Genomic DNA, 14995 nt, shown 5'->3' with positions numbered 1-14995 from the left:
GTTCTCTAACCACTTATGAGTATTGTACCGTTGGTGTGTTTTCTTGTATATTTTCTATTAATAGAAAAAGCAAGTCGTGTCAAGAAGCACTTGTGTAGTTTCCATGCACCCTCCACATAATGCTGCGAAAATTGCCCTATAATTTTTTTAAATAGCAGAAAGTGCCGTGCATTGGTAACAAAACGTGGCAGGCAGAGAATGGTGGAGACCACAATAATATAATTGGTCAAAGTCTAGATATTGTAGGTGATGATCTTGGCTTAAAATCTAAGCAAAAGAAGAATGTCCCCATGAAATGAACAAAAGTTCGACAAAAAAAATAAAAAAAGTAAAAATGTATTATTGAATAAATATTTGATCATGGAGAATTCGTTGGCCGACACTGAAAGAATAAAATTTATGTAAAACATAAAAAATTATTAATTTTTTTGGTCAAAAAAATATTAATTTAAGGACAAAGACAAAAGTGTCTTGGGCAAGAGGTAAATGATGACTAGATAATCTTTAGGCTTGACGTGACACGAAGATATCTAGTTTGAGGAACTCAAATTGTTTTGAGAGAAATTTAGCTTGTGAGTTACTTTTTTGGAGAAATCTCTTTTAGAAAAAACAAATCAGATTATAAATCAGATTATAGATTGAGAATAATAAACTTTCCTTATTTGAATATTAAGTGTCATACAGACGTTTTTTTTTAACAAATTCTAATTCTATCCTACGATTTATATGTTTTTGTCATCGACTCATCTACCTTAGCACCAAGAGCATGTGATTATAGCTAGTTAGCTTTCTTTTCCACTTTTATTTGTTAATAGAAAAAGCAGGTCAAGTCAAGCCTTGCTGTATCTGACATTTCAATAAAAGCACCAAAGCATTGCACGTCAGTATTGCTCATTAAGTTCCACGCATCTTCCGCGCAGTGCTACAGAAAGCACGCCAGCAATAATTGACTTTTCCGTGCCGCATGCATCGCAGCGGTTCAATTGGCATGATGAGTCCTGGATCATTGGATGGCCAGAACCCAGCTTTCTTCAAGCACGCAGAATAAAGAGGGTTGCGTGTGGGTTATCCAATGTCGAAGGCTGAGAATCGGCGGAGATCACAGCAGCGTGTGGATCGTGTCGTTTGAGCACTCCGTAGGTAATCGGTGACTCCTTGCTCTTCTCCTCTTCTCTCTTCCTTCTTTTGATCGCTCCATATTTTTTGATGAGTTGTATGAGAACTTTTGTTTTTTTCTTTAATGTAGCTCTCAATTGAGTTCTGAGAGACATTTCTGCAATTCTTAGATCTGGGAATCCACATTCCTCTTCTTTTGAGGCTTCGCTCCATCAATCTCGAGATGGAAAGAAAAGAATTCACTCATTCAGAAGATCCGATATACGAAGCGTCTTCCTCATCGACCTCTCCACATGTAGGTGATTATGAAGGCGGCGAAATCAAAAAGCCGAAAGGAAATGACTACGAAGTGTTTTTGAGCTTTAGAGGGAAAGACACTCGTAAAGGTATCACCGATTATCTCTATACTAGCCTTGTTGATGCAGGAATTCGAGTGTTCAGAGATGACAATGAGCTCCGTGTTGGTGAGGAAATTGGTCCAGAGCTTCTCTGCAGTATTACACAGTCTAAGATCTCGATCCCGATTATATCTGAGGATTACGCTTCCAGCAAATGGTGCCTTTGCGAGCTTGTTCAGATGTTGAAGTGTACGAAAAGCAGAGGGCAAGTAGTGTTGCCCATATTTTACAAAGTGGAACCCTCACAGGTGCGACATTTGACAGAAAAATTTAGAGATGCTATCAATGCACATAAAGAGAATTTGGACGAAATGGTTGTGAAGGAATGGGAAGAAGCGCTCAAAGAAGTCAGTTCCTTGAAAGGATGGGAATCGGAGAAAATTAAGAATGGGTACGTTATCCTCCACTAAAACATTGTTTGGTTTCTCCTAACTAGATTTTACTTAAAAAAGAAAATAAATATTGCCATCCTATACTGAAATTCGGTGTTATTTGACAGGCATGAAGGAGAATTAGTTAAAATTGTTGTCAGAGAAGTCATAGGCGAGTTGAAAAGACCTTTTCAACTAATTGTTCCCAAAGAGTTGGTCGGAATTGATAATCGTGTAGAAGAAATTATGAGCTTCATAGATGCTAAATTTAATGATACAAGGATTATTGGAATTTATGGAATGGGCGGTATCGGTAAGACAACTCTTGCAAGGGTCTTGTACAACAATCTCTCCAGTCGTTTCGAACATCATAGCTTCGTGGCAAATATTCGAGAAACATCTCTACGCAAGGGTATTGAACGGCTACAAAAGCAGCTCATTCGCGATGTACTAAGAAGTCCAGAAAATGTGTCTAATGTCGATGAGGGAATCGGTATCATCAAATCTCGATTTACAAGTAAGAAAGTCCTAGTTCTTCTTGATGATATGGATGATAAGGCTCACTTGAATGCTTTGGCTGGAGATAGTAGTTGGTTTAAATCTGGAAGTATAGTCATCATAACCACTAGAAACAAGAGTATTCTTGATGAGGCTAGGGCAGCCTACATGTACGAACTTGAGAAGTTGCCTTTGGATCCATCATTGATTTTATTTAATAGACATGCATTTCGAAAGGATTCTCCTCACAGTGATTATGAGGTTATCTCTCGTGATATCGTGTCTACTACTGGGGGACTTCCCTTAGCTCTTGAAGTTATAGGTTCTTTCTTGCGTGAAAAGAAAAATAAAACATGGAAAGATACATTAAAGAAATTAAAGAAAGTACCTGACCAGAAAGTGCAAGATACATTGATGATAAGTTACGAATCATTAGATTATGAGACGAAACAGATATTTTTGGATATAGCATGTTTTTGCATTGGATCATCTAAACAAAGTGCAACTTATATGTGGGATGCCTGCGAATTTTTCCCGGAGAATGGTATTGAAGTATTGAGCCTTATGTCGCTAATTAAAATTGATGCAAACGGCTATCTAATGATGCATGATCAACTGAGAGATCTTGGAAGGGAAATTGTTTGTCTAGAACATCCAAAGGAGCCTCAAAAGCGCAGCAGATTATGGATTTATGAGGAAGCCTCGGATGTGCTTCACAACAACAAGGTAAGAGCTATCTCTACTTGTCTTGGTTAGTCAACGTGAGTCCTTCTCTTTCTTGTTTGAGATAAGATTATTGTCGGTCTCCAAAAATTTTCACTTTTACCAGCAAAAGAGCTCTTTCAGTTAGAAACCGTTTTTGCCTAATTCTAGGACATAACTGAGGAGAAATTTCTTGATCATTGACGATTTATTTATATCTTTACCCGGTAGTACATGATGAGGACACTCTCCTTTTGGTAACTTCAACGCAACAACAAAACTACAAAGAAAAACCATAATGTTTGACAAAGCACTTTCAGAGAAAACCTGACATTTATAAATTGTTGGGGGCACATGCTTTTTGCACATATCTGTTTGATGCATGTGTTTGATGTTTGGATTCTTCTTTTGATTTCTTGTGAGGTTTTTTCGCTCTTTTTTCTTTTATTGAGTATTGACTTCTTTTGAGTTGTTTGCTATGATTAATGAGACCTCCATCCATTTGTGATGATTAGCTATCCTTGTTCTGTATTTTCCAAACTGGGTTAAGTACAGATTGAGTCTCCTAAGTATCGCCACTTGTGGCGATTTAGTTCCCTATCCCTTCTTTTATGCTCAATGTAGTCTTTTATCTTTCACAATTTGTACAATCGAGTTTTTTATCGTCAACCGCTAGTTGATACCGTCAATTTACTGATGTGGCTTTCATATTTATCTATGATATATGCGCAACATGGTAATTAACCCTCTAAACATTTATTGTTTTCATTCTATAGACTTTTCATTGTAGTACATAATTTTTTCTATGAATTTGTTATTTTTTTTTGTGATGATGGATAATTTTTATATTAACGCCCTAATAACATTTATTGTCAAAATTTGACTACCACGTTATTATAGATATATCTACAATGGTCAACTCTTAGTGAGCATTTTATTTAGTACATATTTAGTATTTTTATATCATTTACGTGTTAAATATGAGCTATTATGATTTATAACTTTTTACTGATTTATTTTACATCATTTACTTATGAAAATATTTTCTCATAGTGAATATTCAAACAACTTTTCAATCGTAACAGTCATCACTTATTGCACATTTCGTTACAGTCACTATATGATTTTAATATTATTTGTTTGTCAAAAATGAACCGTTGCACATAATAAATGATAAATCCCTCAATTGTTTCCATTCCTATAAAATATATGTGTAACTAGAACTAATATATGTGTACAACTAAGTGACACATGTTATGTGGTAAAATCTGTGAATTAAAATAAGACATTTGAAGGAAAAAGTTGAGATTTTACAATAAGTGGGATTGACAAATGCATAAGTATTCTACTTAGATCTTTTAACAATCGAAATACTTTTAACTTCTCTTGCGCATTACAGTTTCAAGACCTTGATCTTTCCTATTCTTCTCAGATTCGATGAAAGTAAAAAGCCTACACCATGATAGTATGATATCAAATTGAAATTAGTCCTTCTTTTTATATACAATCGGTCTCATTTCATCAACTAAAACTTATGGTCCATAATGTTTCGTAATTGTAGGGCACTAGTAAGATTGAGGCCCTTTGTCTTCATTATGGCTGGTTTCGTGTGACTGAGGACAAAAAAAGCTACCGAGGTGAACAATTTAATGAACTCACCAATTTGAGGTTCCTTCGAGTGAATGGTCCAAATTTCACCGGAGATTTTCAAAACTTGCTTCCTCAATTAAGATGGCTTCAGTGGCACAACTGTTCCTCATATTTCGAAGTGGCCAACTTTCATCCGAAAAAATTAGTCGTGCTCGATCTATCATTTAGCAGCATTACAGAGGACTGGGGAGGATGGGATCCACTCAAGGTAAGAAATTGAGAAGATATATCTGTTGTGAATAATAACGTGTTACTGAAGGTGCAATTGCACCCAATTCTCCTTTCTTTCTTTTATAAAGGTTTAATATCGTTCCTCGGATTTAGGATTTTCAGGTAAATATAAGAGGAATTTATAGCTATCTAAATACTCAGAATCTTCTGCCCCTTAATATGTTTAATTGATAAAACTCAACAACCCGTCATGCTTAACCTTAGACAATACTAAAAAGAAAAAAAAATTACTATATTAATTAACATCTATTGAAAATTTTAATTACTTAATTGTGCCTATTTTGTATTTCGTTAATCTAGCTGGTTTATGGCTTCTAAGATAATTTCTCCCCGTGCAAAGGCATGTCTTTTGAGCGATTCTTGTTATATCTCTATATCAATCTTCTTTCTTGGAGAAACAGAAACTCCCACGCAGTGACTTGTGTTGTACATTCATACTGAAATTCTAAATTCATTTTAATCTTAGAGTTTTGATATAATTTATGAATTGCTCCGACTTGTTGCACGAAATATTTAATCATTATAATTGTTGATTATGGAAGTCGTCACTGTATAACACAAATATAAATTATTAATGTTATGAGAGTGATAAAGTTATCCTTCCAGTGGCATTAATTTTTTATGGAATACAACATTCCTTATATCTTGTACATATAACATTAAAATACTGCTTTTCATAATTAAACTACATGTTTCTCTTTAATTTCATACGATTGAAGTGTCATTTTCTTTTTGATAATAAAATTTGCTTATGTCTAATCAATGGCATCGCCATCGCTCTTAAAAAATGAATATATTTTCTCTTTGAAATTTTATCCGAAAATAAACACAGTTAGTAGTTGTATGTACCTAACATTCTTTTTGCAATGGATATGCTTAAAAAAATCAATATGGTGGTGTAGCCTAATACTATTAAAGAACATTTAAAATCAAACAAAACAACAGTGAAAGAGTAGTGGAGCATAGGTATGAGTAGTGGAGCATAGGTATTTTTCAGGAATCTTATAGATTCTTATAAAAAAAAAAGCAAGGAATAGTGGAAAATCACACATTGTAGCTGTCCAATTTCACTGAGGTTTTCCTTTGTTTCTTTCAGATGGCAACCGAGCTGAAAGTTCTCGACCTCTCGTATTGTGGACATTTGAGAAGAACTCCCGACTTGTCTGCTTTCAAAAGCTTGGAGATTTTGATTCTTCAAAACTGTGGGAGTCTGGAAGCAATTCATCCTTCTATCTGGTATATCAAGACTCTCGTCTCCTTGAATGTCAATTATTGTCGGAAACTGAAGGAGGTATCAGCAAGAGTAGGGAGAATGAAAGAATCGAGGGAGCTTCTCATAAATGACATCGCTATAAAAAAGAATCCTATTTTGAGATGTTGTCTGATGAAGCCAAAGACTTTAGATGACCTAAGTTGTTATAAATTTGCTCAACTTCCAGAATCTATGGGCTCCCTTGTGTCGTTAACTCAGCTGAACTTACAAAAGACAGGGATTGAAGAATTGCCTGAATCCATTGGTTCTATGGAGGCGCTGGAGACTCTTGATGCCTCTCGGTGTGAATCATTAGCTCGCATACCTAGCTCCATAGGCAATCTAGCATCTCTGTCTCGCCTTGACCTAAGGAGATGTCGATTGTTGAGAGAGATCCCCGACTCGATTGGAAAGTTGGCATCATTGACCGAGCTGGGATTAGGAGGGACATCGATTACAAAATTACCTGAAAGCATTGGGAATCTGCAAAATTTGAGGATCTTGGACATTTGGGGGATTCCCGTGACGGAATTGCCTAGTGCTATTGGAATGCTGGCGAAACTCGAAAAGTTGGATGCAGGATGGTGCCAAAATCTAAAAGGACTGCCTAATAATATAGGCGAACTGGTTTCGCTAAACGAGCTTTATTTAGTTGGATCGGGCATTTTGGACTTGCCAGAAAGCATTTCTAAGCTCTCTTCTCTCCAACATCTCAACGTTCGATTTTGCAAAAACCTTCGAGGAATACTGGAACCGCCCTCCAGCTTAACAGATCTGCACATCGATTTTCCAAGTCCATCGTCACCAAATCTTTCCAAACTAACCCTTCTCGAGAAACTCACTCTTTTCGATTGCCGTCCACTTGAATGTCTCCCCGAGCTTCCCGTCCGACTATCCAAGGTTTGGCTTCCACGTGTTAATAGGGAGGTTAATTTGTCCAGCGAGGCGCGCTTATACGAATTGATCCGCGACAAGTCCTTTGGGCTAAGAAAAGCCACCAGACGCTTGGAGACAGGGTTTTGGACACGCTACGACATTGAATAGGCAAATTCTCCGGAGGTGACGAGCCCAAGTGTGTATCTGACTGAGCTTGAAGATCAGCTCCCATGGCTCTCCGCACGCTGCTGGCCGGAGAAAACCCTAGCCTCCGCCTCCGCCTCCGCCTCTGGCCTCGGCTCCAATTGGCGGCGTCGCCACGAGCTTCCGCGGCCTCCAGACCTTCTTCCCCCTCTCCCCGATCTCCCCTGCGACTACGGCGCTCTCCAGCCCGCAATCAGCGGCGAGATCATGCAGCTGCACCGCCAGAAGAAGCGTCACCACCGCCAGGCCTCCAACAAAGCGCTCGAGCAGCTCCGCGATGCCATGGGCGAGGGCGACGGTCCGGCCGTCGTTAATAAGTTGCAGAGCGCCTATCAAGTTCAATGGCGGAGGTTCGATTCGTTTCTGTTTTGTCCTCTTGTTTCTTTTGTTCCTTCTGTCTGGGATTTTGGTTTTTGTTGTTTGCTTTCTGAAGTGAGGAAGTGCGGGTGAAATTTGTCGGATCGATAATTGATCGAGCATTCTCTTGTCTACCGCGGACTCGGCAAGTGTTCGGATTGTTCTTTAACTGTTGCCTGCCGTTGCATAGAGACAGGACCTTAATGAATTGCCAGAGTCAAATTTTCGGAGGAGGTGCTTGACTTCTCATTTGGGGTCAATCCTTAGTGATTTAATGTGTTCCCTTGAGAAATGATGAGGACTAGGCAGAGCTGTTAAGGTTTTTGGTCACGGTTGCTGAACACAATTTAGCATATAGTCTTATTCGACAGCGAAACAGATGAACAAAGACAAACTCTCTCGACTTTGTTCCATTTAAGGTTAGTGGACTGAAGGAAGGCGTTATTTGTGATGAAAGCTTCTTTAGATTCAATGAAATTGAGAGTGAAAGGTGGTCGAGAATTTAACTCATGGACAATTCAATATACGAAGCGGCACAATTCAAAGATGAGCTATCATTCGCGAGGGAACTTGTAGTGTATATAAAGTGACTGATCTGGCTTTGCCAGCACTCGGTAAGATAAATCTATTATCTGCAGTCGCGGCTCATGTCAAATCCTTGATGGGTTAGCTCCCCTCCAGAGCCAAAGTTCCTGGTTTTTCAGCATTTGTCTGCCATAGCTCACCAATGTCTGATTGGTTGTCAATAGCTTTTTCCATATTGATGTGAATGGTACGCTGGTGCTCCTGATGAACCATAGTACTATAGAATGTACAGAGTTACAAGTTTCGGATCTATATGGCACTAACGAGGATGGGTAGCATTCGAATGTGACCACATTCAGATTGTGTTGTGCTTACTGACTAGGAGGAAAATTTTGTTGAGGGTTGTCTTTCCATCCTGAAGACAGTTGCTTAGAATAGTCTCTGTATCGGTAGGTTTTATTTGTTATCACATTCTTATTGCAGTTGCTACCAACTAAATGAAAGGAGAAAAGAGGTGAAATTAGGGTTTCTGAGTTTCGTTTTGTTTCATATGAATAATTTACGGCATGTGATGAACAAGTGTGAAATGCTGTATCAGATATTATCAATTCATTTTTAAGTAAGCTTCATAGGCATTGTGGTGGTAGTTCATGCAGTTTGGCAAAGGCATGTTGAACCACGACTGTGATTGAACTTTCTTACAGAACTTCATCACCTTTGAAACACGCTTCATTCAGGTCTATTGTTTGAAAACAATTTGCAGAAATTTCGTGTTTTTTTTAAGAGCACTGATGGCTGCGCCGGCCCTTCTATTACGTCTTCTTGTTTTTATAAATTATCCAACAATCTTAAATTTTCTTTTTATTTTCTCTATGTGCATATTCAATTATTAAAGATTAGTTTTGCCGCTTAGCCCGTTATTATCCTTTTGATTTTGCTCCTCTTACGATTTTGTGGATGTAACCTATGTTCAGGTCATGTTAATCAGTCCATGTTCTGGAATAATCTTGCTCCAATTCAGGTAAATGCATGTTTGACAAATTTTGATCCATGCAGTCGCTCTATGTCTCTCTGACCTCATATGTTGGGTAATGCAGGGAGGAGGTGGTGAGCCACCAAAAGGTTTCCTCGGTTGGGCCATTGACAATCATTTTTGCTCTTTGGACGCACTTGTGCAGAAAATGAATGCAGAAGGTGCTGCTTTACCACTTCGAAACAAATGCTGCGAGTTGCAAGAATCTAGTTGAGATTCAGGGGACCTTTTGAGTTCGAAACATCTAAGGCTAACGTGTGTTGCCAACTGCAAGAGTCTGGTAAGTTTGGATATCTCTATTTGCATGTCCATTCAATTACTTGGCCTTTCAAGTTTAAAGAATCTAAAAGAATCAGATGCTGCCAACTGCGAGAATTTAGTTGAAGTTTGAGGCTTTGACCCATATAGAATATCTGGAAACGTTCTGTATCTCTGGATGCGCATCCATTCAAAGATTCCATGCTGCAAATTGTCGAAATCTAGTTGAAATTCATGGTCTTTGCAGGTTGGATTTACTGGCAAGATTGAATATCTCTGGGTGCTCTTCTATTAAAAGACTACCAGACTTTTCCAGTTTAAAGACTTCGAATTTCATGCTGCAAATTGCAAGAATCTAATTGAAGTTTGAGGCCTTGATTGATTAATAAGAATCTGTTGGGTAGGTTTAATGTCTTTAAATGCATGTCCATTAAAAGATTACCAGACCTTTCAATCCATTAAAAGATAAACAGACCTTTCAAGTTGAAAATGTCTAAATGGATTCTATGCTGCAGATCACGGGAATCTAGTTGAAACTCACGGCCTTGAGAGGTTGATTATCGGTCAGATTGGATATCTTTAATTGCACATCCATGGAAAGATAACCAGACTTTTCTAGTTTAAATAATTTGAGGGCTTTGATGTTGCAAGCTGCAAGAGTCTAATTGAAACGCGGTCTTGACGGGCTGGATATTTTGGTAATAGTGGATATCTGTGGTTGCACTTCCCCTGGAAGATTATTGGATCTATCGTGCTTGAAAACCCTGAAAAGGTTGAAACATCAACCACTGTGAGAAGCTAAATGACACTGAAAGCCTAGAGATATTTTCATCTTGCAAAAGTTTGCAAAATTCCCAGATGCGTTGAAATTTGAAGATTTAAGGAACTTGATAGTGATAGCTTGTTGCGAACTATCAGACATCCCTGGGCTCAAAGGATCGAGATACCTATAAAGTATAGAGATTTCATGATGCTCATCAATTGTCGCACGAGACTGCGACAAACTAATTGAGCCTCAAGGGCTTGGAGACTTGGAGCTTCCACAAGCTTTAGTCATTTCCCAATGCAAGTGGCTAAAGCCAATATCTGAATTGTCATGAGCTTTCCTCATATAGAATATGAGCAGTTGTTACGTTGGGTATTCATGAGATCACATTCTGGTGATAGTTCGAGACGATCCCTGTCCCCTAATAAGACAAAACCTTAGACTTGATAAAATCATGAATGAAGCTGGCAGTCTTGGTGAATCATCCGTGAAACTCTTTTTTGTACATTACTGAGTGATTCATGCCTCTTAGTTGGAATGAAATCTTTCTCTCGATCTTGGTAGGAGTGTAACTGGCAGCCCTTGTTGGAGGACTAGATCATAAGAGTGCCTTTTGAGAAAATAATTCGTCATTTGTCATCCCCTGTGATTCTTCAATCTCAACATGATACCAGGAACCGGACTTTTAGATTAATAATCTTTTTTCAAGTTTTGCATTTGAAGGTTGTTCTGCTCGCTCGCAGGTCATCTATAAGGTGTTTGTTTTGTTTATATGGCGAGTTAAACTTTTATGCTGTTGATTAATGGCAGGCATACTGGTTTAACTTTATACTCAATGTTGATACTGTCGAAATTACAAAACGTAGAAAGAACAAGCAGCTCTTTAAGAAAATCCCTTTGACCATAGTCATCTCAGTTTCTTAAGGTGGACGACTGAAATCCCACACTCAGGAATGACGTGAATTTGCTTGCTTTTCCTGATTGCTTGAATTGGTTTTTTTTTGTTCTGGGATATTGCAACTGTAATTTTCTCTTTTGTCTGTTCTCACTGATTGCTCGATGTAATCTAGTGATTGACATGTGGATTATTAAGGAAGCTTCTGGAGGCAAAGTATAAAAACACACAGGCAAAGGAGAGCGGTCATGCTGCTGGACTTGTGGCGTTCTGGATCCCCAAAATTTGTCGGGTTCTTTCAAGCTAATCATCAGGTGTGAATTTGATATGCTGCAAGGCTGCAAGAGTTAGCTCATAGTTTCATTGTCATTTTAAGTTCTCAATCAACCGATTATGTGTTGAGTTTGATCCTAACAAGATTCACGCCATTTTTCCTGTGTCCAAGTGATTTGCTGTTTTGCTCATTTGTCATTCCAATGGTGGGGTTTTTCTTGCTACGCCAATGAGGATTTGATCTAGTGATGCTTTATTTTGACTTGCCAGTATATGCAAGTTTTTGTCTCCTGCCGCATTCTAATTTTTCTAATAACCTTGGTCTTCATGATTTTGGAACTACTAATAGAGCCGAACTTAAGAATTTGGGAGGAGAATCATATATGTTTTCCAAAGAAATTTATGAACTATTACAAGTTTGAGCAATGTTATCTATATGAATCATGCTGGAATTATGAGAAGAAGCATTTTAATGAGTATATTCACTTTGTGATGAGGAGCAACATCTCACAATCTATCAATAGTCCATCTTTATCTAGTAGAAACAATGATCCTCATGTATAATGAACTCATATAATGAGCTTATGACAATAGACATGAACAGGACCAGCAGTTTCACACAGAGATATGAAGCATCACTTCTAGGTGGTGGCAGAGATGTGGTGGTCCCAGTGGTTGGCGCTGGTAGTTACGCGGATCCAGCTGGACTGGAGGTTAGGGAGGCGGAAGTTTCACTAACGGTGACAGCTAATTTTTTGCCCCGAGAGCAACAGTCACTGTTAGCAAAGGTGTAGACAAAGTAATACTTGCAGGCGTTGTTGAGGGAAAAGGTGGCCAGTCTGTTGGTTAGTTTATGAACATAGAAGCACTGTTGCAGTTATTGTTAGCACCATTTGACATGTTCACGACATCACGTGACCATGCGTTGCAGTAGCACACTGTAAAAATAATGGAAGGTCATTGGCATTTAAGAGTGAAGTTCCAGACTGATTTTTCAGCCACTGAAGCTCAAGACTGATTGCACGTAAGTACATCTATGCAATTTAAATCAGGAGATTTTACTAACAGAGCTTCTATGAGCTAGAAATTACGAGAACTGTTTTTCTTGTCTTCATATGTTAGCTTTCTGGCATTTATGCTCCAATAAGAATGGGATATTGAGTTCTCTTCAGGAAGGTATACATAGATTTGTTTCTCTCTCCTCTGTGAGTGCTTTTCTCTCTTTGTCAAGAGCTTTCCCTACATCACAATGATGTTTTCTTTCAGCTACCTTCCTCCATGATCGTCACCCCCCATTCTTCTCGATCATCCATAATCCTCATATTCGCTTTCTATCATCATTAGTTATTTCCATCTGCTTTCTATTTTAGTTAAGTCTCTTTGGCATTGTTTCGTCGCATTAGTTTTCCTATTACTGCACACTGCCTCTATCAACTGTTCAACAACATTTCTGAGTTTATTCTCTGCTGATCTATTCTTTTTTCTCATTACAGGATGCCTGCAGTGGTTCCCTTGACATCGCAAGCATCTCTGGTAGACTATCTTATGGGGGATCATTTGGTTTTGGAGCAAGTTGATGATGAGGAAGCTGAGATGGTTTTGATTCGAAGGATTTTGTTGGAGAAGTGCTTGAGTCGAGTTGTGTAGCTAATGTTTGAAGGAAGGCCTGGGCTGGTATGGGTGAGATTACTATAACCCCTCAAAATGAGAAGATGTATTTGTTCAGGTTTCACGATTGGCACCAAGCAGAGATAGTCTTAAGTTCTGGCCCTTGGTGGATTGCATAAACTGCAGGGATGGGATGCTCAGAGGAGACAGGAGAACCACTGTTTTCATGAACTGGAGGTGTGGCTGCAAAATACATGGACTGCCCTTAGACCAAATGAAGAGAACAATGCGAAACCTATTGCTTGTTGGGCGGGCAAACTGGTGAAAGTTGAGTCAATTCATACCAAATCTCAGGGGCATTGTGGATTCCTTTCTGCTAAAATTTCCAGATGCTATATATGTACTGTGGAGTAAGGCACTAGCTTTGTTACTTCGACTGAGTATAAAACTTTCCGAGTGGTTGGTGAGTGATATTGAGATTGAAATAGAGAAAGCCAGTACTAATCATTCACTGACGAAGAAAAAGTCCAAAATGATCATGTCTTTCGATGGCGGGAAAGGTCAGTTCAATGATATTGGCCAAATGGATTGCGGGATAGGGTGGGAATGAATGTGACATCGCTGAAACCTTTGTAATGGGATTGAGGAGGATGATTTGATAATGGACTGCGATTCCACAAATTCTTTACTCTCTATTATATTCAATTTGTAGATCATTCCAGCAACCGACCGTAATATTTGACTAATCGATATTCACTTGATCAGATCAAACATATATGATGAAGCGGCCAAAAGTTCAGATCATGTTACACTAGTCTACATCTAGATTTGCAAGATTCTATGTCACGATGTTGTATCTGTTACTTCATATCCTACAATAACTCTGCAGGATAACTGAATTAGCACATATCTCAACTCAATCGCTTGTTTGTATCAAGTGTCTTTCCAAAGAAAGGAGAAGAACCGGGACTCAGAATAGCATTTTTGGTCGATGTCATTCAGGAATCAGCTGAATTTGCTTGTATCAAGTGTCTAAACCTTAAAAACTAAAAGACTGTTTCAGTCTGTAGTCTCAGCATCTCTACATAAAAACTGACTCTGAGAGGAGATCAGTGCTGCATCGCACCAATCCTCTGTATGCTCTTCGCGAATTCCATGGATAACCCGCATAAATGCTTCTGAAAAATGCCATTTTGGAGGCCGAAAATAGTAACAACAGAACTTTTGATCTAGAGAAGGTGTCAAACAATGCAGAGTCCTAGAAGTGGGAAATGTTCTGGAGTCCAGAGATCATACAATTCATTGATCAAGTAGCATCCCAAAAACTCCCAAACCTGCCATTGATTTGACAGAAATTGGAAAGTGACAATGACATATTCAGTCATCCATTAAGTGTGAAGATTCAAGCATTTGACAAATTAAACCACAAGCAATGCACCAGGACTGGTGAATCTTTTGAAAAACTGATTAAAGAGGCCAAACCAAATCCAGCCGTATATCATGACGTGAACAATGAAAAGAACAATATTTAGTAAAGATAACTCCAAAATGTTTAAATTCATATATCGTCATAAGGAATGTGAAGGTGTTAGGAAGCAATTATGTTTTGACCGGGAGATGCAATAATAAAATGTCAGTTGCTCGCTATCAATTAGAAAGCGATCGTTGTATTAACACATAAGACTGTATGAAGAGCCTGCAAGGTTTGCTACCTATTCGGAACCTAAAGAGATAATCCTTCAATCCTCGCACTTATGATTGCCAATTTTATGATAGAAATTTCCGATGATCGTCTATATCTGGATCTGTAATTTGGTAAAAGAGATCTACTTTATTATTGAGATAAACCAAGTATATATAGGCTTAGGGTTAAGCCTTGATACAAAGACCTAAATACCCTTTCCTAAAATAAACCCAACTTGCTAATTATCTAATAATAAAACTAACACTCCCCCTCAAGTTGGGGCATACATATCAAAAAG

At 38.4% G+C, this 14995-nt stretch overlaps 1 protein-coding gene and 1 pseudogene across 1 annotated transcript in view; both read left to right on the top strand.

Annotated features, from left to right (window-relative positions):
• The first annotated feature begins 821 nt into the window (after positions 1–821).
• Positions 822–14995, top strand: part of LOC115694421 (disease resistance protein RUN1-like) — an 81611-nt gene continuing 67437 nt past the window's right edge. Inside the window, exons 1-3 of the mRNA XM_056318755.1 lie at positions 822–1140; positions 1287–1905; positions 2014–3109. Of these exons, the coding sequence (XP_056174730.1) occupies positions 1011–1140; positions 1287–1905; positions 2014–3109 (1845 nt within the window). The 5' untranslated portion in view covers positions 822–1010. The remainder of the gene's footprint in view (positions 1141–1286; positions 1906–2013; positions 3110–14995) is intronic.
• LOC115694417 (superoxide dismutase [Mn], mitochondrial-like) lies at positions 7325–13790 on the top strand (annotated as a pseudogene).

The sequence above is a fragment of the Syzygium oleosum genome, unplaced genomic scaffold, assembly GCF_021117445.2.
Source record: "Syzygium oleosum isolate NSW1041296 unplaced genomic scaffold, Sole_v2.1 Sole_v2.16, whole genome shotgun sequence".
Taxonomy (NCBI): Eukaryota; Viridiplantae; Streptophyta; class Magnoliopsida; order Myrtales; family Myrtaceae; genus Syzygium; species Syzygium oleosum.
Note: the sequence above shows the minus strand (reverse complement) of the source record. Positions and strands in the feature narration are given on the sequence as shown.